This window comes from Diabrotica virgifera, chromosome 8 (assembly GCF_917563875.1).
Source record: "Diabrotica virgifera virgifera chromosome 8, PGI_DIABVI_V3a".
NCBI lineage: Eukaryota > Metazoa > Arthropoda > Insecta > Coleoptera > Chrysomelidae > Diabrotica > Diabrotica virgifera.
This window is the reverse complement of record NC_065450.1, coordinates 221,980,244-222,006,317: the sequence shown is the minus strand read 5'-3', so window position 1 is coordinate 222,006,317 and position 26,074 is coordinate 221,980,244. Positions and strand designations below refer to the sequence as shown.

Below are 26,074 nucleotides of genomic sequence, written 5' to 3'. Positions count from 1 at the left end.
TACACCACTAATTAAATTAACTGTTACAATAAACAATAATAAAGTTACTGGAGTTTATGACAGTGGATCTAATATAACACTGATAAATTCAAAGATTATTGAAGATGTTAAACATAATATGTTGGAAAATGAACAGACATTTAGAACAATTAGTGGTGTGGAAAAAAGTTATAATAAAATAAAGTTACCTATGAAAATCCATAAAATAGAACAAGAAATAGATGCTTTTGTGATTAAAAATGATAATTTTTCTTATGACGTATTGCTAGGATTAGATGCCATTAAACAGTTTCGTTTGCTGCAAGATGAAAATTTGAATATTCTCCAAAGAGTGGATGAAAATAAGATAGAAGATATTAAGATATTAGAGGAAAATTTAAGATATAGTCATAATAGTACAACCGAGACTTTAGATAACAATAAAGTTCAGATAAGACATTTCGAAGAAAATTCCTATGACTATTTAGATAAAGTAAAACATCTAGACAACATTAAAATAAAACAAATTTCTAAAATTTTGGATGAAAACTTATCGATATTTGCAAAACACAAGTACGATGTAGGAGAAGTAAAAAATCAGGAAGCTCACATTAAACTCTTAGAAAATAAATATATTTCAAAGAAACCTTATAGATGTTCCATTCCTGATGAACGTGAAATTGAAAGTCAGATAACCAAGTTACTTGAAGCAGGATTGATAGAGGAATCTGAATCTCCTTTTGCTGCACCAGTGACCTTGGCATATAAGAAAGATGAAGGAAGACGATCGAGACTCTGTGTTGATTTTCGTGAACTGAATAAAATTTTGGTACCGGAATCACAACCATTCCCACGAATCGAAGACATTATAGTAAAGGCTCGAAACTGCAAATGGTATACAGTTTTGGATATTAATTCAGCATTTTGGACAATACCAGTAAGGCAAAAAGATCGTTATAAGACGGCATTTGTTACACAGTGCGGTCATTATCAATGGAAGAAATTACCTTTTGGTTTAAAAATATCTCCAGCGATTTTTCAACGAATACTAGCCACTACTATTCGACGCAACGGACTTCAGGGCTTTTGCATAAATTATATTGATGATATTCTAATCTTTTCTTCTGATTTCGAAGAACACATACATCACATAGAACAGTTACTTCATGCACTTAAACAAGAAGGGTTCCTGCTGAAACTATCAAAATGTAAATTTGCTCAATTTTCTGTGAAGTATTTAGGCCATGTTCTCTCTTACAATTCTGTTAGACCACATAATGATAACTTAAAATCTATTAAGCACTTTCCCAGACCTCAAAATAAGAAAAATATTCGTCAGTTCCTAGGAAAAATAAATTTTTACCATAAATACATTCCAGATCATACTAGGTTTCTTGAGCCCATCCATAATCTTCTACGTAATAAAACAGAGTTTAAATGGACAGATGAATGCGAGGCAACATTTATTCGAATCAAAGAATATCTCTGCCAGAGTCCCATCTTGTCAATTTTTGACCCAGAGAAAAGAACTTTTTTATTTACAGATGCTAGTGCTTTAGGAGTTGGGGCAGTTTTGAAACAGTTACAAGACAATGGTGAGTTGCACCCAGTAGCATATTTTTCAAAGAAATTCACGCCATCACAAGCCAAGAAAAAAGCGGTCTATTTGGAGTGTCTCGCAATAAGAGAAGCGCTACGTTATTGGCAGCATTGGTTAATAGGGCTTAAGTTTCAGGTAATCACAGATCATAAGCCATTAGAAAATCTTAAAATAAAAGCACGAACTGATGAAGAACTTGGAGACCTAGTGTACTATATGTCTCAATATGATTTTACCATTACATATTCTCCAGGCAAAACGAACCAAGAAGCAGATGCTCTTTCGAGAAACCCTGTTTTGGAATCATTTGAGAATACTGATGATATACTACAAGTGGTTAATTTGATAACCATCGAAGACCTAAAAGAAGATCAACAAAATAATAGCACTGAGCTCTCTTTAGACAAACGTATAGTTAAAAAAGGCGAACTTCTTTATAAAAAACTAAGAAACAAAGAACGCATCTTTATATCTAAGAACTTCGGTTTACAGTTGGTAAAAAAAATTCATTCTCACTATGGCCACATTGGAACTGGTCATATGATAGCAAAGATACGACCTTTTTATTATTTTAAACATATGGATGCAGTTATAGCAGAATTTTGTAACCAATGTGATATTTGCAAGAAAAACAAGTCAAGAAGAAGCCGAGACATTGGTCGTTTATCACAGTTAGGGCCAGCCAAGGAACCATATGAAATCATGTCACTTGACACTATTGGTGGGTTTGCAGGCAACCATTCACCTAAACGTTATCTTCATCTTTTGGTAGATCATTTTAGTAGGTTTGCTTATACATTCCCTTCTAAAGGCCAACAAGCTAAGGATCTAATCAGGTTCTTACGTCCTATTTTTGAGAAGAATAAGGTGAAAGTTCTCCTGGCTGATCGTTATGCAGCGATTAATTCAAATGAGTTCAAATCCTTCATACGAAACTGTGGCATAACTTTAATTTTTACGGCTGTTGACTGTCCTTTTTCAAACGGTTTAAATGAGCGTCTCAACCAAACACTGGTAAATCGTATCCGCTGCAAGGTTAACGAGAAACCACGACATCCATGGTCCAATATCGCAATTGAATGTACAGAAGAATACAACCGGACAACACACAGCGTAACAAAATTCTCTCCACTTTATTTACTCACGGGTGAACAATCTTCAATTTTGCCCTTAGATCATAATCAGCCCCAAGATTTGGCTCAGAACAGAACTCTGGCATTCCAAAATTCACAAAGAGCTCACAATAACAATAAAATTAGAGTTGACCAGAAGAAGCAAGACTATGAATTTAAAGTCGGAGACTTAGTCTATGTCGAAATGGGTAACCGTCTTAACAGAAACAAACTTGATCCGATAAGAAAGGGGCCATTCAAAATTTTAAACAGGTTTTCGTCATCAATTTATGAAATAAATGGAGGCTATCGTCGGAATCAGAAAAATTTTGTCCATAGCAGTAAGCTCTTGCCTTTTCAAGGGGGGGAGATGTAATAATGAAAACCTGGTATGTAAAAGTCTAAAAGGCTATTTATAAAGAAATAGAAGAATAATAAATAGTCTGACACAAAATTGACATAAATCTTGTTCCGTCAATTTTAAAGTCTAATTTAATATTTTCTTACATATTTGTTAATTTTTTTCGTTTAAACTTGTTAATGTATTATTTGTTATTGTTAATTTAAAGATTAGAATGTTAAAGACTTATAAAACCGATTTTCTTTAAGGTATGTAAATATTTTGTCATAATTGTATTCAAAATTAATAAATTTTGTTCTTTAAGGAGAAAAAACGGTGTTTAGTCTATGTCCCGAGTTTCCAGAGTTTCTACATTATATATATATATATATATATATATATATATATATATATATATATATATATATATATATATATATATATATATATATATATATATATAGATAATATATAATATATCTGGTATATATTTAATATCTGGTTTTGGTAACACTTTAGAAAAAGTCACGCGTCGCCACTGAACATAAGTGAATGAATTAATAAACAGAATGTTAAGAAAACATGAGGCTATAGTTGTGTTTTATGCTCAGTATTTTATAAATTCTAGAATGTTCCACAGAGTTTGCAGTGAACTTTGAGAAAAATCGCAGTTTGATCGGTACGCCCGGTATACAATGAGAACTTACCTGTCTAGCAACAAATTATTACAGCGATATAGGGCTTTTCATTCACAGTCATTTGTTTCGAGCTTCTGTCATGTGTCACATAATATTAATATAGCTACGTCGTACGTTATTGGTATGTACCATGATACAAACCAAAGACGTATCACGTAGATATATTAATATTATGTGACACATGACAGAAGCTCGAAACAAATGACAATCGATGAAAAGCCCTATTGTTAAAGAATAAGGCTATAACATAATAAAAAAATCACTTAAATCGGATAACAGGTTTAGGAAATTCGAGACATTCAAAATGACTCATTTTAACGTGTAGCGTTTCTTTCGTGGAGAAGTGTATTTCCTCTATTGTTATTACATATTTCAATAATTAAAAGTATTTTTCAAATGACGTATAAACATCTTTTATAAACTTCAAACGGTATCTGCCTAGGAAATAATATAATGGTATGCTTTTGTATAATAACAAAAAAAAAAACATACAATTGGTAAACCAACGCAGTAAATTTGAAAGAAGTTTAAGCAATTTTAAGAACCTGCCTCATAATAAAACACCGTTTATGTATTTATGCAACTTCCTTGTGTAATATACAACCTTGCTAGGCGTAAGTATTTCAAAGAGCTCTCTGGTACCTTTACAAACGTATCTGCATAAACTTTTTTATTTGAATAGAGCCGTTACTCAATTGGAGATTTGTACGAGGAGCATTGCAAATTAATCGTTAATTTATTTTTCCGTAACAATGGAAAAATAAATCTTTATTAAAAAATCCACAAGAAAGATTTTTTCCTGTAGCTGGCTGTATACGATTAATCACAAAAATATTTAATGAAAAATCCTTTGTAAAAGGTATAAAAATATTTAATAAAATCCCTTTAACGGCTACATCACACAACGTTTTCGATTTTTTACAAAATCATCATCAGTGTTAAGAACAGGTTAATTGCTAGGTGAACCACCAAAGAAATACCAGAGTGAGAACCCTTTAAATGGTATACAATGATATTATAATCGCATATTTGCTTAAAATTCGATAGGATGGATGGTATTTATGAAGAATTATGCCGTTCGGCAAAGTATGACTTTCCCCATCACGTGGGTTGCAAAGCGAGTTGATGTCTCTATACATGACGACAGTTAGATGGGAACTGACATTTGTGGATTTGTGGATTTTAGAAAAGCATTTGACAATGTCAATAATGAACAATTAATAGATATTCTGCGAAAGACAGGTATTGATGACAAGGATGTTCGGATTGTGGCAAACCTATACTGGAGTCAAACAGCAGGAGCAAAAAATGGCAACGAACTTACTAAAAGGAGTTCAAAAGAGGTGTCCGGCAGGGGTGTATCTTATCCCCACTCCTATTCAATATTTATTCCGAGGATATATTTAAACAAGCTGAAAATGCGAGCATTATCATAACGAAAACTTTGTTTATTTACGTATTTTAATTCATAATATGGAAAATTGCTATTATGAAAAGTTGTTTAGAATTAATAATTATGTTTTAATGTGCAATTAGGTATATCATTCTAATTTAAATGTTATGAACTATAAAGGTACTCTTGATCGAAATTCATATTTTTTTACATACCTACCTCGTTTAAAATTAATAAAATTTTATATATGATGGTTGCATCATAAATCTTATAACATGAAGAGCTTTTTATGAAAAATAACTTTTCTGCGTCAAATTAAAAATAAAAGAGTTATAAATGAAAATGTTGTTGGTATCCATAATTTGAGAAAAACCTTCAAATATTTTTTTCCATTAGAAGGATGTAATTGCACATATCAGACCATAATTTTTTATTCCAAACAATATTATTTCATATAGTCGGTTCGCTAAACTCAGATACAACTGGCTAGTGATTTTACTCAATAATTTTGCCAATTTGGCAAAAAAAATAATTACTAAATAGTTAATAAGTACTAAATAATTAGTGATTTTGCAAATTTTGACCAAATTCGCAAAAAACAAAAAAGTTACCTACTAAAATCAATAGCCAGTTGTGTTGAGTTTAGCGAACCGACTATAATAACAATTTTCATTTCATAACAAATGGAACAGTCCATTTATCATTAAAGGGGAGACCGTATACTCGTATAAACCTTTTTAAAGCTGTTAATAAAAATAAATTATTGCTTTTAAAATATACTCAAATTGTATTTTTGAACATCTTATTTATTTTATATAATAATTAAATTCACTATCAAATGTTATTGATATTTTATTAATACTTAATTTAAAATTTAGTTTGACATTCACGAAGTGTCAAACTCAAAATAAATGTAAATAACCTATGATTTGCTTAAGGCTATGGGTATGGGTACATAATTCGCAAATATTTTACGTGTATCCCTATTTTTCTGTCTTTACACGGCAAATTACGTGTAGTAAAATTCACACTGGTATGGATATGTCAACATTATTAGAATGTCATTCTACTTGAAAATGTCATCATTAATTTAAAGAGATGGGTTTTGAATGTTCTTGGGTAACTGTTATTTTTATAATTGGAAATTATTAATTCAGTTAATAAATGTGATATGTAATTTTTTCACTAACTATGTATTCAGTGATTGTAATAATTTATTTGTACAACAAAGACTAATACTCAATCGAGAAAAGAGGAAAAGTGTTAAAGTGATTTTTTAATAATATATTGTTATGGAACGCTTACAATTTTGAACATCTTTAACAACAAAATACTTGGATCACAGAATATATTATCCTGATGTATTCTCTGCTAGGATCTTCTACAAATAATACACAATAAATAACTTTTTATTAAGTTCACGTTTTAAATCAATTATTTATCAAATACACTATATATCAATAATATTTAATCAATAACTCAACATATTCCCGATGCAATGTCAAATATTTAAAATTGTCACTGATTGTCAGTGTCTGACTGACAATATATGCTGACAATATTATATTCAGCTGAGTGCGTTGTAAGACAAAGATAGATTTGGAAAATATTACCACGGCATTGTGTTCATTTTTTTCGAATCCTGAAAAAACAAATAAATATTTTTGAAAATTTTAAACGCAGAATGAAAGACTAAATTATTACCGAGGGCCGAAAGTCCCTTAGAATAAATAAAAAGTTTATTTTGAATGATATATTTGAAATTAAATATCACACTAAATTTTCTCTTAGTTTTTCACCCCTGTAACTTATTAAAATAAACATTATAGAAGTTCTCAGGGACTTTCGGCCCTCGCTAATAACGTAATCTTTCATTCTGCGTTTAAATTTTTCAAAAATACTTATTAGTTTTCTCAGGATTCGAAAAAAATTAATCCCCATTTGAATAGCATTGCAGCCGAAAATATGTACCGATCCTCTTAACGAATCGAGATTATAAAACTAGCCTACTTATTGGCAACGATTTCAGCTGACGTTTAGTGTGTCGGCAGAAAATAAATGGATTGTGACGTCACATTTTACACTTTGAGGTCGATTATCTCGAAGACGGTTAGAAATATCGAAATGCCGTTTTCAGATTTGGATTCAGAAGGAAAAACTACATAGGAATCCATCGATAAATCTGATCTGAATATTGCAGGAGCGGCAACGCAATAACACACAGACTTTGCGAATTTATAAACGAAAAGTTTTCGTTGAAAATGTATGGAAAATGCAAATGAGGGCATAAATACAAATGGTGATTTAACCAACAATATAAGATATGCCGATGACACGGTGATCCTTGCCAGTAGCATAGAAGAATTATTCTTTTTCTCATGATCATCTTTCAGTGCGTCACAGTTTTTCGATTTCTTTCTAACGTATTAAATTGTATGACAGAAAAAAAGGTCATTACTTTGGTAATTATTTCTAGTTCGGTGATTATTCTAGTTGTTCGATAGATGGCGCCATAATAAAAAAATATTTTTTTTAATTAGATAATAATATTACAAATATAATCTGTATAATTTATAAGACTATACAAATCACAGAAAGTACCATTTTATAAATGCAAGAAACACATTTGATTTGTTTTTATTCCAAATTGAAAATAAAATGTGACAACTGTCAGATTTAACTAAAATGTCATGTTAGAATAAATGTCATAAATGTGTATTATCATGGACTTACCCTTTTTCCTATCATTTGTTACGCACTGAAAAATGATCATGAAAAGGACAATACAACAGGTAATGGAAAGGGTTAATTCAGTTACTGATGAACACGGCCTGAGCCTCAACTTCAAGAAGACAAAATGAATGCTGATAAGCAAAAAGCAACAACCTGCTCGACAGTTTCGGGTAAACAACATACTAATTGACCATGTAGAATTTTATGTATATCTTGGCACCAACGTAAATGCAAAATGGGAACAGGGCACAGAAGTTAGGCGAGAATAGAACGAGCTAGAGCAGCATTTAACAATATGAAAAAGCTCCTCATAAGCAACGATCTATCTCTTCCCTAAAACTACGTCTAGTTAAATGCTACATTTTTTGATCTTACTATAAATATATGGTGTGGGGGCCTGGACGCCGACAGAGGTGCTCACGAAGAAACTAGAAACATTCGAGATGTGGGTGTACCGACGCATTCTTCGTATATCCTGAACATGTTACCAACATAGAGGTAATCCACAGAATCGGAAAAGAGAAAGAAATCGTGAACAAAATTAAACAAACAAAAACTTGAATATCTAGGCCACACGATAAGTACCGTCTACCTACAGCAATTGATTGTCCAGGGGAAAACACTCGTGGCTCTAAAATCTGCGAAAGTAGTTCGGGCTCACATCAGTCGAACTATTCAGAAGTGCCGTAAGCAAGATCAGAATTGCCATGTTAATAGCCAACGTTCACTACGGACAGGGCACTTGAAGAAGAAGAGAAGTATAATTTCTAATAACAAAAGCTTTAACTGCTCCTGGTACTATTTGAAAAGAAATAATTATGCATTTCTTCTGTTGAAAAAATCCCATCTTGATTTACGTACTCGATCAGTATTCAGTATTCAATATGCATGAGAAAGCATTAGCACTGTGACGAACAACAGTTTAATTTTACCGTAGAAAATCTAATCATTCGAGAAGATGAAGATGTTTGATTGCGTAAGGCTCTTAACGGAGTATTTCAAGTGGAAAACTATTTAACAAGAATTTAGTTTAGAATAGGCCTGTTTGCAAATATCGAAAAGAAGAAGCCACAGGTCAGACATTGATAATAGGACATTCCAACATGCTGTCAAAATTAAATCAATCTGACAGCCGGGAGGCAAACATAAATGTTATTCTATCAGTTGCCTATGTGTTTTAGATCATTTTAGTCTGCGTTTCTTTGTAATTTTGTTTTGTACAAGGATTAATTTAACATTTTTACTATAAGAATTAATCAAAAAAGATAATGTGCCTTATTTCTGTTGTGTTTTCAAGTGTGGAATGCGAAGTATTTATGATAAAGTTCAGTTTTCTTGGTTACCATCAGTGCTACATTTTAAGCATAAAACAACTAAAAAAGTTATCATCTGAGAGACAAAAACAATGGTTAACTGCTATAAAACATTCTATACGCTATGAGCTCGTAGGTAGAGAGGATAATTAAAAATTCGCGAGCGCCAATTCGCGGTGTGCAAGTAATTGGAAGGGATACGTGAAACGATCGTGCGCGAATAGCGGAGAAATAACTTTCTTAAATAATTCATATTGTCAATTGAAATTGTCAAATTGACGTACATTTCATATCTACTGTCATTAAAGGAGAAAAATTATATGTTGCTCCACAATATTGATATGATATGCAATTATCATACAGGGTGTCCCGAAAAGAATGGTCATAAATTATACCACACATTATGGGGTCAAAAATAGTTCGGTTGAACCTAACTTACCTTAGTACAAATGTGCTCATAAAAAAAAGTTACAGCCCTTTGAAGTTACAAAATGAAAATCGATTTTTTCAATATATCGAAAACTCTCAGAGATTTTTTATTGAAAACGGGCATGTATCATTCTTATGGCAGGATCACATTAAAACAAAATTATAGTGAAATTTGTCCACCCCATAAAAAATTTATGGGGATTTTGTTCCCTTAAACCCCCCCAAACTTTTGTGTACGTTCCAATTAATTCATTATTGTGGCCCCATTAGTTGAACACAACGTTTTTAAAAATTTTTTGCCTCTTAGTATTTTTTCGATAAGCCAGTTTTTATCGAGATGTAGCTTCCTTTTTACTATATTTACATAAGAAATTTATGGGGGTTTTGTTCCTTTAAACCCCCCAAATGTTTGTGTACGTTCCAATTAAACTATTATTGTGGTACCATTAGTTAAACGCGGTGTTTTTAAAACTTTTTTGCCTCTTAGTCTTTTTTTGATAAGTCAACTTTTATCGAGATGTGGCTTCTTTTTCAAAATGTACCAAAAAATTTAAGTTATAAATAAATTTTCAGATTATTAACAGGTGTCTATAATCATACTGAACCATATACAAATAGGTGGTGGATTCGACAAATATTCAAAATATCTCGATAAACACTAGCTTATCAAAAAAGTACTAAGAGGCAAAAAAGTTTTAAAAATATTGTGTTTATGTAATGGTGCCACAATAATAATTTAATTGGAACGTACATAAAATTTTGGGGGGTTTAAGGGAACAAAACCCCCATAAAATTTTTATGGGGTGCACAAATTTCACTATAATTTTTTTTTTAAGATGTTGCTGTGATAAAAATTCCTCATGTCCATTTTCAATAAAAAACCTGTAGGAGTTTTCGATATATGAAAAAAAATCAATTTTCATTTTGTAACTTCAAATGGCTGTAACTTCTTTTGTGTGCACTATTGTATATAGGTAAGTGAAGTTCAATCAACCTATTTTTGACCCCAGAATCTGTGGTATAATTTATGACCAATCTTTTCGGGACACCCTGTATAAAGGTAAATTTAATTAATTGTATTTTGCTTGCAGTACTGCATTTTAATAACTAATTTTATTTATTACATACAATTGTTTACGTTTTCATCACTTAACCTGAATCTTATTTTTTCTTCTTATTATTTTTTTGGGCTATGGCCTTGACAATTATCCAGCAACCAGGACTAACGTAATTGGTCAATACAATTAAAAGTGCGAATAAAAGTGCAGAGCGTAGAAATAGGTGTCGCTTTGCGCAACTTGCACGGTCCCAATTAGGGATTCCAATGAACTGTCAGTGGTGGCCGGTGGATGGCTAAACTGACATGGCCATAGACATAGATAAGGGGGGTGGTCATCGCGTATCTAATGTTTACATTAAATATTGACAAATTTATAAAGAATATCCTGTTTGGTTTTGTTTTTTTGTTAATTGTGTAGCGAAATCTGTGAAATTGTGATAGCAAATTAAATATGAAGTGGTTTAATAATTGGATACGCCTATGGATGACAGTTTTGCCATCCAGCAGCCATATTATATCACGTGATTTGGAATGCCTAATAGTAAGAAGTATGTAAGCTTTTACTGGAAATTTGACACAAATGTCAAAGTGATTAATTTAAAACATTGAAATTAAAAACATTAATAGAAAATATTATTATTTAGTCAAAGCTGTGGTGTATGTTTTTACCTTAAATATACTTACGTTTTAAATACTGAATTTAAGTTTTTTTAATATTTCGTAATATGTAATTATAAATTAATCTAAGCGCCATCTACACGATAATTGTGAAAGTATCCGAAGTAAGAAATTAATATTTCATTAATAGAACGTTAAAATGATTAGCAAAATCTTTAAAAAATCGATTACAATTTAATTACTTTTTTGCGTTGTAAATATTAAGCGATAACAATTAAATAATAAATTTAAAAATTACCGGTGAAAGTTGCATTAGTAATCCGCTAGGAGCGACACCAGCTAAGCTCAGAGCGTATAAGATTGGTTCTAAAATGAAGTTATCACGTGTTTATGGGTATATTGTTTGCGTACAATAATTTCATTTTGGCAACTGATTAATATTAGCAGAATCAGTAGTCCGTTGTTGTCATGTAGTAGGTATGTAATGTAAAGTTTGCTTAATATGGCTGTACAACGTTGATGAGACCAAGGAAGGACGAAACATCTGATTCATATTGGTTTGATATGTGGTATTATAGTAATTATTTTTAGCTAAAAAACAGCTCCTATGAGTGTGAACCTGTTGGAGGCTTAGAGCTTTCGTTGCTATTCTTTTGCGAATAAAATTGTTATTTAATATTTTAATATCGTTTGCAAGCATTAAAATAAATACTGCGCCGTTCTGTAGACGCCCTAGCGAGGGTTCGGCAAATAATCCCCGGACAAATAATAATCCCGGACAAAAAATCCCCACAAAAATCCGTGGACAAATAATCCTTGGACAAAAAATCCCCACAAAAAATCCCGAACAAATAATCCCCACAAATTTTTTTGGACAATGGCAATGTTTTGAACGTAGTTATTCAAATCAGAGTGAGCAAAAGAATTAAGCAAATAATATTGGAACATGATTCTCACAGCCTTACCTGATTCCCCATATCTTCCATGATTTTTGAAAAAACTCACACTCTTTTGTTACGTAAAATTTGAGAAGTTTTCGATATGGAATTGGAATTCAAAATAACTCGGAATAATTTGTGGAGATTATTTGCCCGGGATTTTTTGTGGGAATTTTTCGTCCGGAGATTATTTGTCCGGGGATTTTTTGTGGGGATTTTTTGTCCGAGGATTATTTGTCTCGGGATTTTTTGTCCAGGGATAATTTGTGGGGATTTTTTGTCCGGGATTATTTGTCCTAGCTTCGTCCTAGCGTTATGACGTCACAAAATCGACCTTCCGGCCATTAAAGAGAAGCTAACCATCATAATAAAATTCCTCAGGTGTAGTGTGCCTCACCACCTCCTACTATCACGAGCCGCCCCTGATCAGCGCTACATTTTAAGCATAAAACAACTAAATAAGTTATCATCTGAGAGACAAAAACAATGGTTAACTGCTATAAAACGTCCTATAAAATGCTAAACAACTAACTATGTCCATGTTACTTACGCTTGGAACGGGAACCAATATTGTTTATTTTGCTAATCTTTTGCTTATACCTATTAGCAACATTTGTATTGTCTACTAACAACTTTAAAATCTACAAAATGTTAACGCTAAAAAACGTCAACGTCTTGGAATGCCCTATTGTCAAATGGATGACAATTTTTAAGCTGTCACTGAAATAACTATCAAAATTTATGTTAATTAATATCCTTTTTTATTATGTTCCCCTACACACATTTTTATAACGAAAATGCTTTTGAATGTTCTGATTTTAGTAGCGGATCGGATGATATGGTCACCTGCGATCCAGATCCATGTTTAAAGTCAAATCACCCTGCACATATTGAGGAATCCTCTCGATATCACTTCAAAAACCAATCTCAATATGTACCAGTAACTGATTCAGAGGAATATCGATGCTGTGATTATAAGAAGAAACAGTTAACAAAGGGAAAATTTGGTTTAGCTTACGTCATAGAAACTCCCAAAAAGAAAATTACTACACCTACGGGTTGGCAAGTGGAGTTTGAGGATACACCTTCAAGAATAATGCAACATTGTGATAAAATGGAAAGATGGGTCAACTGTCCACCTTTGGGAGATTATTCCTCTAGAGAATGTCCAGACACCTGCGCTGAATATATCAAAGGATCCCTTAAACAAAACAAACATAGATACGGTGACGATAACTTACTTCAGGATTATTCTAGAAATAATGTTTCCAATGGAGATCAATTTTGTACAATGTGTGATAGATGTAGGGAGGTAAATACAATGTATGATACACCTAAGATGGCATATTATAAGAAATCGAACAAAACTGCCAATAAAATACGAAAGAGTAATGGACAAATTCCTCAATCATGTATTACTTGCCAGAATCTACCTCTGGACAGACAACATCAAGATCGAAGGCCAAATTTCTATGATGATGTAGATCCTTACCATGTAAATGATAGTTACAGAGAGAACAGATATTACAACGAAGCAGCATGTTCCAAAAATTACTGCAATCATTATAATAGAAGACCTCCAACGAATAAGGTTTTGAAAAATGCTGATGTGGATTTAAACTGTACAGATCATCTAAGACGTGGAGATGACTTAGACTACGTACCTAAAAAAGACAAAATAAAACATTCTGTAACCAACAATCAAACTCAATGTAAAAGAAGCAACGAGGAACAACAATGTAAGAATGTGTGTCAAGGGCTTTGTCAACCACCAATAAATATAATTACAATTTGTGACAAAAGAGTTGATAAAGACAAGGATACAGAAATCAAAACTGTTTTACATTCTGTAGAGACTAACACCTTTGTAGATTTAAGATGTCACGGCAAAGAAACTCGTGAAGAAGTGAAGCCATTATATGTCGACAAAGCAGCACAAGGTATGTCTAACAGCAATGTTTTATATAACAAAGAAAAGGTGGTTAGTCCACCCACAAAGAAATTAAGTACACCAGAAAATGTAAGCACCGGTATCCTGCCAGAATTAAAAAAGAAGTTCAAAGAACAAAACGAAAGAGTTGAAAAGAGAAAAGACGAACTGAAACCAGGTGATATTACAGATATAATCTACGAAAAATTGGAACAAGAATTAGATAGTAGAAACCAAAAAGAAAATACAGTAAGTACGAGCTAAATCTAACGATACAACAGAACATTTAGAAGATTATTTTACAATTTTAGCCAATAAAACCCGATGACATTGCAAATCTACTATACGAAAAATTGGAAGAAGAATTAGACAGTAAAAACAAAAAAGAAATTAGAGTAAGTAAAAGCTAAACCTAACGATACAACAGAACATTCAGAAGATTCCTTTACAATTTTAGCAAACAGAAATAGAACCACCAAACAAAGACAAAACAGATGAATTTAAAACTCTAAATTATAAAAAGTTGACCAAAAAAGAAATTTTTACTGATGACCTGACACCTTTACAAAAAATTAAACTTGCACTAAAAATACAAAAGAGAGAGATACTTGAATCAAAATTGGCTCAAAATATGCCAAGAGCGCCTGAAAATGCTGCCATTTTGGCTCAAGAAGAGGTTATTAAAATTGTTGAGCCACTAAACCAGTAAAATAGTTTGTCACTCATTTAAAATTTGTAAATTGGTAATGATAAGTATCTTGTTTAGATTTGTACCATAATAAAGTTATGTATAATTTTTTTAGTTTCATTAGTTTATTATTAGTACGTTCTTTAAAAGTACAATATTGCAAAACCTCTAAATTTTAAAGAACCGCTTGGATTGACATGAAATTTGGCATACACCAAGTCAAAGAAAAAATTGATATTGTGCCGATGTGTGCTTTTGCCCTAGGGGTGAGTTTCACCCCTTCTGTTGGTGAAAAATATATGTTCTAAATAAGTCCGAAAATGGATAAAATGACTAATTCTAAGCAACTTTTGTTCTATAAAGTTTTTTCACCAAGTTAATACTTTTCGAGTTATTTGCGAGTGAATATGTTAATTTTTCTACAAAATAACCACGTTTTCAGACGGCTTTTCGCAAATAACTCGAAATTTCGAAAATAGCTAATGAAAAATTGGTTCATATTCGAAAAATTCCAAATCGAATATTTTAACGTGCCATAACCAAAAAAGGAAGCACTTTTTTGGGGAAAACTCATTTTAACTTTTTTAAAGTGTTTAAAAAATACTTATTTTTGTTTTTTAAAAAAGTTCTTTAGCATCAAAAGTAAACAAGTTATGCTCAAAATAAAGTTGGTCCCTTTTTTTGGTAAGAAATCGGGAAAATCACCCCCTAATTAGCATTTCAAATGAACTTAATTGTTACCACTTCACAAGTTTTTTACTCGCGTATGTATTGATCATATAATCTGTAAGTTTCATCGGTTCAAAGTTCTTATTTTTGAAAGAGCTGTGGCTGTAGTTAAAAGGGCTTGAACGAGTCACTTACCACGAGTGTATGCAAATTTAGAAACACCTAATCTTAACCAACTTTTGTCTTACAGAAAAACACAAAATTACAAAATATTCAGAAAAGTAAAGCCGACCTTTTTATTGTATAAGCTTTTTGGTATCTCTAACAATTTTTATTTTGAAAAAAAGCATTTTTTTCAAAATTAAAATTTTTAAAAATTTTACTTTAAAACTATTTTTTTTTTAAATAAGCACTTTGAATCGATGAAACTTACAGATCATATAAACACAACATAAGCAAAGTAACTTGTGAAGCGATAACGATTAATTTCATTGAAGTTGCTAATTTGAAGGTGATCTTCCTGACTTTTTTTGCTAAAACAAAAGGGACCAACTTTATTTTGAGCGTAACTTGCTTACATTTGATGCTGGAAATTTTTTTATAAACACAGAAATAAAGCTTTTTTGAAACACTTTGAAAAAGTTGTAATGTGTTTTCCCCAAGAATGCTTCATTATTTGGATATTTCACATTTAATTATTCTATTTGGAATTTTTCGAATATGAACCTATTTTTCATTAGCTATAACTCTGCTTTTGCTAGGTATGGAGACATAATATATACACCGTTTTTTTTCACTTTTTTATCGGCTATATTTTTGCTTAGAATATTTTTTTCGACAAAATGCTTACGTTTTGAGTTATGTATTTGCCAAAAAACTGTTGAAAATGCAAATGAACATATTCACTTGCAAATAACTCGAAAAGTATTGATTTGGTGAAAAAACTCTATAGAACAAAAGTTGCTTAAAATTAGTCAGTTTATCCATTTCGGGACTTATTTTGGACATATATTTTTTCACCCCTGAGATGGGGTGAAACTCACCCCCAGGGCAAATATCGACACATCGGCACCATATCACTTTTCTTCTTTGGCTTTAGCTATGCGTATGCCAAATTTCAATCCAAGCGAATCTTTAAAATTTACAGCAAAAACCGCGAAATAATGTACTATATACACTTCTCCAAGAAAAAATAAAAACACCTTAAAAATGGGCCATTTTTGATGTCTCGAATGTCCTAAACCTGTTGTCCGATTTAAGTGATTTTTTTAATATGGTACATATATCCTTACTCATTAACAATATCGCTGTAATAATATTGTTGCTAGAAAGGTAAGTTGTCATTGTATACTGGGTGTACCAATCAAACTGTGATTTTTTCTCAAAGTTTGCGTGACTGTGGAATATTCTAAAATTTAGAAAATACGGAAATTAAAACCCAACTATAGCCTCATATTTTCCTAATATTCTGTTTTTTGATTCATTCGCTTATGTTGAATAATAAAAAAGTTACGGACTTTAATAATTAGCCTTGTTTTTCGTCAATAGAGGGTATTTATAAGTATGGCAAACTTTAAGGGATGCATGAAAAAAATAATGACAGTTTGCTTTATAAACGTATGTCCCCAAATGCTTCGTTTCCGAGACAGGGGGTGATGAAATTGTTTTATAAACTGATTATTTATTGCTCTAAAACCAGTTAAGATGTGCAAATGAAATTTGGCGGGATTTAAGAGGTAGTTATTGCGCATTTTTTGATAGATAATTAGGAATATAATATGTATTTAATATGTCGTTATCCATAATGACATCTGAAGTTCAAGTCGAAACGTCAATAAAAATCATTTTTCAACTTAAATTGTGGCTTATTCCTAATGTAGAATAGTAAATTACATAAATGCCACAAAGTAATAGCTTCAGAACAACATGAAAAAAGTTAATCTATAACATATCGGAAAAAATTATTGGAAACACCGCAAAAATTCCGATTGTATATGAAACGAGCTACAATAAAAATATTGTTTGAATAACTACATCTTCAATATCTTCTGTGAGGTTTTTCTTAAAAATAGAAAATCCCTGGTTGTTAATAAAACCAATATTATTTTTATTAACATAATAAATAGTGATATAAACGCAAAAAACTTTTCTTATATGTTTTCTAAATTTTCCTGTATATTTTACCTTTTCCTTATAGTCGAAGCAATAAAGCAATGAACCTCCGAAAAAAAAAGGACAAGACGGATCTTAATAATTCTTTTTTGCATTCGATTCGTGAATGCGCCAGGAAACTTTGTGAACCTGAGCCATGATATAATATTGAAAAACTGCATACAAAAATGCATTCTTAAGTGCATTTCAAACAGACAATAAAAAAATTCAGAACTAGTCAATTATCGGCGGAAATGAGTTCAATTTTGTTACTCGGGGGTTTTTGGGGTCAAAATTAGTCAAAAATCATTACTCGGGGGGTTTTTCAGGCCGCTAACGACGAATATGACATCGGAAGTAATTTCCGGAGTACCTGGTGCACAGGGTACCTACTGTTTACCTCGTCCTGTGGAGTTTTCGGCAAAAAATTTATTAAAAAATTAGTCAAAAATAATTACTTGGGTGTTTTTGGGGTCGCTAACGACGAATATGACATCGGAAGCGATCTCCGGAATACCTGGTGCCCAGGATACTTACTGCTTATGGAGTTTTCGGCAAATTCATTAAAAAATTAGCCAAAAAACATTACTTGGGGTTTTTTTGGGTCGCTGACGATGAATATGACATCGGAAGTGCTCTACGGAGTACTTGGTACCCAGGGTACCTACTGTTTACCTCGTTTTCTGGAGTTTTTGGCAAATTCAGTAAAAAGTTAGTTAAAATTTATTGCTCTAGGGTTTTTGGGGTCTCTGACGACGAATATGACATTGGAAGTGATCTCCGGTGTACCTGGTGCCCAGGGTACCTACTGTTTATCTCGTAACTAATGATGTTTGACTAATTTTTTAATGAATTTGCCGAAAACTCCAGAAAACGAGGTAAACAGTAGGTAGCCGGGTACCAGATACTCCGTAGATCACTTCCGATGTCATATTCGTCGTCAGCGACCCAAAAACCTCCAAAGTAATGATTTTTGGCTAATTTTTTAATGAATTTGCCGAAAACTCCATAAGAAGTAGGTACCTTGGGCACCAGGTATTCCGGAGATCGCTTCCGATGTCATATTCGTCGTTAGCGACCCCAAAAATCCCCGAGTAATTATTTTTGACTAATTTTTTAATAAATTTTTTCCGAAAACTCCACAAGAGAACTAAACAATAGGTACCCTGGGTACCAAGTACTCCGAAAATCACTTCCGATGTCATATTTGTCGTTAGCGGCCCCAAAAACCCCCGAGTAATGATTTTTGACTAATTTCTTAATGAATTTTAATGACAAGGTAAACAGGTACTCCAGAGATCACTTTTGACATCATATTCGTTTTCAGCGACACCAAAAACCCCCGAGTAATAAAATTGAACTCATTTCCGCCGATAATGGACGAGTTCTGAATTTTTTTTATTGTCTGTTTGAGATGCACTTTAAGAATGCATTTTTTGTATGCAGTTTTCAATAAAAAAGAACACCATGGCTGAAGAATCTAAGAAAATGGTACGGAAAATCGACTACATTATTATTTAGAGCTTCTGTCAATAAAAGTCACGGAGTATGGTAGTAAACATGCTATCCAACGGTCGAGAAATGTCTGGGAACTAGAAGAAGATATAGTGGGAAATATATATAATAAACTTCTTGTATATGAGATCACTACTTAATTAGAATATAAATATGCTTTATTGTCACTGAAAATTTTTACAATTTTTTGGGCAAAGCTTACATACAGTCAAAAGAAAAATAATAGAAAAATAATATCAATAACAAATAACAACTACAATGAACTAAAATTAGATAAATCGTCAATATACAGTATATAATATATAAAAGCAAAGACAAAAACAATTTATTGCAAAATTTATATAAATTGCAAATTGAACATATTTACAACAAATAAAATACAACATTAGGAACTGATAAGTTTAAGCTACTCCGTATGAAACCCAATTTTCTTAGTTATTCATTAAGAAATTTCTCTATTGAATAATAGTCTTTTAGATAGATAGGCTTTTGTCATTTTACGGAACTTTAGAAAAGATGTTGCAGATTTAAGCTGTAAAGGGAGATGGTGGTAAAGTTTTTTTGCGGAATATAATATAGATTTCGTTACTAACTCAGTGGATGAGATCGGTGAATAAATATCAAAAATTGAATTTCTCGTGGAGTAAAGATGATTGGGCCTTGCTGGAAAGACATGAAGGGGTTTACGAATTAAACAAACCGTTTCTAGAATATATAAAGATGGAAGTGTTAAAATTCCGTGATCTATGAAGTAACTTCTGCAATGTGTAGATCTTCTGAGGCCAAACAGATATGTTATTGCTCTTTTTTGCAATTTAAAAATATCATCAAATTTAGCAGCTGTACTAGAACCCCAAAAAGGAAGACCGTATCGAAGATGAGACTCGAACAACGAAAAATATGTTATTTTAGAAGATGCTAAATTGAGTTCCCTTGAGACAGATCTTATTGCATAACAAGCTGGGGCGGGTTTCTTACTTAACGAATCGATATAAAGGGACCATTTGAGGTTGCTGTCTAAAAAATACCTAGCAATTTTACAGAATCAACGGTACTGATCTGGCTGTTATTAAGAGGCAAAGGTTGAAGAGCTCCTTTATAGGATAATGCTACTGTTTTATCTACGTTAAAAGAGAGTAAATTAGAGTCAAACCAGGCCTTTATCGTCAGTAGATCCGAAGTCATAGTTTCATGAAGAGATGGAATAGTTGAGTTGCTCCAAGTGATACTGGTATCATCAGCAAAAAGAAAAATTTTCCCATCGATTTTTAATTTAGTGATGTCATTTATAAAGATAAGGAACAGAAGAGGACCCAATACGGAATCTTGTTGTACACTACATACAATATTTTTGAGACTAGAGTCAGTATCATTTGCTCTAACTAGTTGTTCCCTATTATTCAAGTAGGATTGGAACCAATTCAAAAAATAACTCGAATTCCATAGAAATTTAGTTTTTTAATCAAGATATCGTGACTTACACAATCAAAAGCTTTGGCATAGTCACAGAAAATAGTGGCAGTATAAATATTATTGTTTAGTGCTTGATAAACCTCATGTAGTACAGAAAAAGTGGCATCAGTGGTACATTTATTAGTTAAAAAGCCGAATTGATTTTGTGATAAAAAGTTGTTATCAACGATAAAGTACATAAGTTGAGTTTTAATGAGTCTCTCAATAATTTTGGAGAGTACCGCTAGTAAGGCAATAGGTCTATAGTTGCAGGCATTAGATTTTTCACCACCCTTATGAAGAGGAATAATAATGGCTGTCTTTAGGCACACTGGAAATTTACCTTTTTCGAAGGAATCATTAATTAGTGAAACCAGGATTTCCAACACATTTTCTGTGAGATTAGAGAAAATTTTTATAGATAGTCTATCAGTACTACAGGATGATTGGCTTTTGATACTATTGATTGTTTGGATCAGTTCAGAGTTATCGACTGGTCTTAAAAAGAATAAATTCGAGACCTTTCTTGAATTAGGGAGATAGGAAATGGGATTTTGTTGCGGCAAAATAGTTAATGTTATATTTTTACTCACGTTAACGAAGTAATCGTTTAGACTTTCAGGATTTGGAAGGGAAAATGATTGAGCTGTGTGAGTTTTATTTCGAAGATCGTTTATTATAGAGCAAGTTTATTTTGCAACACTTTTAGAGCTTCCCAGACGATTTTGATAATAGGCTTTTTTAGCTGATTTGACAAGTTTTAGATATGTTGTCCTGTACTTCGTGATATATTCAGTGACAGAAACATTGGTAGTAAATTTCTTGATGTATAGTAGTGAACGCATATTCTTGGCTGATATGCGGATACCTTTCGTAACCCAAGGTTTCCGATGTTTTGGCTTAATAGGGATTAAAGGAAATGCCTTATTGAAGATGCGGAGAAGCTTATCTAGAAAAACACTGAAATTATAGTCCGTATTAAATTCGCACACTTAACTGTCAGTTACAAATAAGGAATTTCAATTATATATAAAATATTTTTATTTTTTTTATTTCACAAAATACCGGTATTAACCACTCACTACAATGGTATATTTTTCCTTCAAAAGAAACAACCTGGTTCGATTCAAGGACTTTAGAATCATAACAACAGAAGATTATACCCTCGCAAATAAGTGCTTGAAACATTTTTATACTCGGGGTAATAATAATGTATCGAAGATGGCAGAATCATTGGTGCCGACATTGTTTTGGTAGCGTCACCAGTGGCGCCTGGCTAGAGGATGGCTAATGTCCAGACGCCATGCGTTATCGTCCTACGCTTTACAACATATTTATCAAAAATATTCTTTTGTTGAAGTCATCCGTGAAAAGCACTTACATAGAGATACTGATTTACCTCATATCCGTTGTTGTAGATAAGTTTTTACTTAGTCGATAACATTTTTTAATATAGGTACAAAACAACAGAACTCTTATAATTTAAACGATAAATGTTTTAAATGTTTTGTTTATTTATTTTTTGAGACAGTTAATACAAACAGTAATATGGAAAGATAACAAATATTGACTAGGAGTATTTCTATTATCTATTTTAATGTAAATACGGGGTTCGGACAAATAATCCCCGGACAAAAGATCCCCACAAAAAATCCCGGACCAATAATTCCTACAAATTTTTTTGGACAAAATATCCCCACAAAAAATTCCGGACAAAGAATCGCCAAATAATGCTGCCGAATTAGTTCCAAATATTTTTTAGCCTCAGTGCATAAGAGTTATAGCAATCGCCATAAAAGTGCTTTTCGGCACGAAAATAATGATTAACAATTAAGATTAAGTGCACAATGTCCCAAAAAAAATTTTCACAGCAAAACATTATTTCGTCGAACCAATAACGGTATACAGATATAATCAGTGTATATTCCGTATACAGATATAATCAGTGTAATAAAAAAGAATGTTATGACTCAATAGCAACAATAGTACAGTTTGTCTACAACCGGTTTAAACTATAAAAAATGTAGACCTATGTTACCCGTTAAGAGATGGTTCTGTAATAAGTCCAATAGGCGCTTCATTAAGACCTTAAACAGGATAAGAGCACAGTATAGGAGGAATTCATCTCCTATAGGAGGAAATTCTCCTATACTGTGATAAGAGCCAACCATGCTCTTACACCTTCCTACCTGCATAGCATGGGTTTAATAGAGTCGCCAAATTGCATATGTGGAGAGCTTGGCAGTCTAGATCACATCATCTTAGAATGTAACCAGAAAGATGTAACATCACAGTTATATGTACCTAGATCTATGTAAAAATAAATGTTTACGTCCAATAAATCTAAATTTAATAATAATTTCATAAAAATATAGAAATTTTAAAATCTTTATATGAACACACCAAGAGATGTAAATTTAAATTATAACCTGTAAACCAATATTAGGCTTTAGTATTATCCCGACATCCTTTGTTTTTTACCTAATGGTTTTTTACCCCCCTAACCGTGGCCTAATTTTGTTACGTCTACTATAAAAATGTCCTGACGGGCCCCTGGACAAGAAGTTATGTTACCCAGTTTTCTTCCATGTTTCCCTAAAATTTTCCTGCTTTAGTTTTAGTATTAACATATTTATAGATATAAAAAAATTAATGAATGAAAAATAGTTTCTGTCCTTGTGGGATCGGTACTCACCGGAGGGACCGCAGACGTTCGGAAACAATTAGCGTCTCTTTGCAAAGACAATGACGTCGACTTTGCAAAGTAACAAGACACTTACTCAACACACACACTACACATTACTCCCCTGACTTAGTGATAAGTTATACAATTACGTGGCTAAAGGTTCTAGTTCTAAACCAAAGCCAGAATCAGAGAAAAAAAAAAGATATAAAAAAAGGGAAAAAAATAAAAAAAAGAATGTGTGTGTACTTTGTACGCACGTAAGAAGTTATACTTCTATTATAATATAATTTCAACGAAATAAATATACCTACTTAACAGTTACAATACAAAAAATTAACAATAATTACCAAAAATGAACCAAAACTTAACAATGTCGAATATTAAAAAAAAAAAGAAAAAAATATGAATCGTCCGGGATTTGAACCCGCAATCTCGCGATTTTTTTATCTCTGGTCAAATTCTCTACCAACAAGGCCATCAAGCCGCATGCAACTTACCTTTCAGATATACATAATTATACATCACGGTGACAAGTGAAATATAAAAATAGATGTTTTATTATTTTACGAACAAGGAAGACAAATCCAAAGACACAAAATTATAATAAAAAACCTTTTAAACCACCTTTTTCAAATTGCGCAAGTTGTATTATTAATATTAATGTTAATAAATGAAATATAAATATTTTGACGTTTCACAATTTGACAATTCACTTTTAACTGCAGTGCCTTAAAATTTTTAAAGCACTAGTGCCTTAAAGTAGCATTTTTAACGCTCCTATGGAGTCCTAAAAATTGCATTTTTAACACGTTTGTAGAAAAATATATTTAAAAACACTAATACATATATTCTTTCCACACCTTTTCTGGACTGATACATACATAAATTAAAACATTTTGAAGTATAACTTCAAAAATATAATATGAAAACTATTTAAAAAGGCAGTATAACTATTAACTAACCTTTGTTGTTTCTCTTCCCACAAATTTTAAAACGCAACAACCATACATAACCAAACCGTCAACCGTCCAAACCACAGCTGCCATATTGGATAATTTTTGACATGTCATTTGAACATCCAATCAGAACAAAGTTATAATGCGCATGCGCCGGGATCGTAGGTTTTAACATATAAAAATTCACCCTCATATCGCGCGTAAAGAAGTATAACTTCAAAAATAAATAAATATAATAAACAAAATAAAAACAAAAAAAGAATGTGTGTGTACCTAATACCAAACTAGACTGGCTAATTGGCGATGCCAAGGCCATAAAGAAAAAAAAACAATGACGGTCGCTAATTTATACTTTTACCCCATCTAAAAAGTGCACAACGTCCCTAAAGAACTTTTCACTACAAAAATTTATTTCGCCGAAGCGATGACGGTCGCTAATTCAATACTTTTTCCCCATCTAAGTGCACAACGTCCCTAAAGAAGTTTTCACTTCAATAATATTAGTAATATTATACGTACATTATGATAATATACGTACAAAATTTATTTAGCCGAAGAGATGACGGTCGCGATGACGGTCGCGAAATAAATCCTTTTTCCCCATTCCAAAATATATATATAACAGCGCTAACAGGCCTTATAGGCCTACGGCTTCTAAATTCTGGATAATATTTCTCCATTCTGTTCGGTCCTCTGCACTCTTTCTCCAGTCCTTCACCCCGATTTCTTCCAAATCCCTCTCTGCAGCCTCTAACCATCTCTTCCTTGGTCGACCTCGTCTCCTTTTTCCCAATGCTCTGTCATTCAATATTCGTTTGACGTTTCTAGTTTCTGGCATTCGAGTAATATGTCCCAGCCATCTAACTCTTTGGGCTCGTATTTTTGTCGTTATTTTTGGTCTCCCATACATCCTCATTACTTCTTCATTTGTTCGTCTCCTCCAGGTTTTCTCCGCTATCTGTATACCTCCAAAATCCATTCCAAAATAGGTTTTACATTTATTTTAAATTTAAATGACGGTCTCAATGACGGTCGCTATGACGGTCGCGATGACGGTCGCGAATTCAATGCTTTTTCCCTTATCCAAAAATCGCACAACATCCCTAAAGATGACGGTCGCGAATTCAATGCTTTTTCCCCTATCCAAAAACCGCACCACGTCCCTAAAGAAGTTTTCACTTCAAAAAGGGAAGAAGATTCACATACTCGGGCTAGATTAATTTTCAACTACCCTCAAATGCCATTTTTAACTTAGATTTAATTAGCCAAGAATCATTATAGACCACGACAGGCAATATAAATGTTCCTAAACGAGTGTAATAAATACACATAATCGTCGAAATAAATCACCTCTGTCAAACAATAGCCTACTTTTTTTTAAATCTAAAACAACAAAAAACCGATTACCATAACCAGCCAATCAAGAATTACAAAATTCCTTCTGCCTAAGCGCCGTCTTATTTGTTTTTTCCATTCATTAATTTTTTATCGGCGTGAGTTGGTTGTTCTCAATGGCTCAGGTCAAGTTTAATATTATTCATTAAGAGGATTGACATTAGTTAAATAAAAGTCTAATGAATATGCATCAGTTACAGTTTGTTTTAGAATAATTATGTATTTAAAACTACCGTTAGCCAGATGGAGTAAGATGTTTTTTTGAAAAGTTATCTGTTAAAATCAATTAAAAGCGAAGATGGAATCTCTCGAGAAAAAAGGTTATAAACTTCATAAAAAAACCCACTGATGTTATGCGAGCGGTATACCCCTAAAAAGACGATTAGAAACAGCGTGGCGCGTAAATATTTTTTTAAATT

At 32.3% G+C, this 26,074-nt stretch overlaps 2 protein-coding genes across 3 annotated transcripts in view; one reads left to right on the top strand and one right to left on the bottom strand.

Moving 5' to 3' along the window:
- LOC114342014 (serine/threonine-protein kinase S6KL) overlaps nucleotides 1-26,074 on the bottom strand; it is a 342,669-nt gene that overhangs the window by 95,062 nt on the left and 221,533 nt on the right. The window lies entirely within an intron of this gene.
- LOC114342003 (uncharacterized) lies at nucleotides 12,924-14,941 on the top strand. Its single transcript, XM_050657441.1, has 3 exons — nucleotides 12,924-14,392; nucleotides 14,455-14,538; nucleotides 14,601-14,941. The coding sequence occupies exons 1-3, from the start codon at nucleotides 12,980-12,982 to the stop codon at nucleotides 14,850-14,852; spliced, it is 1,749 nt and encodes a 582-aa protein (XP_050513398.1). The 5' UTR covers nucleotides 12,924-12,979; the 3' UTR covers nucleotides 14,853-14,941.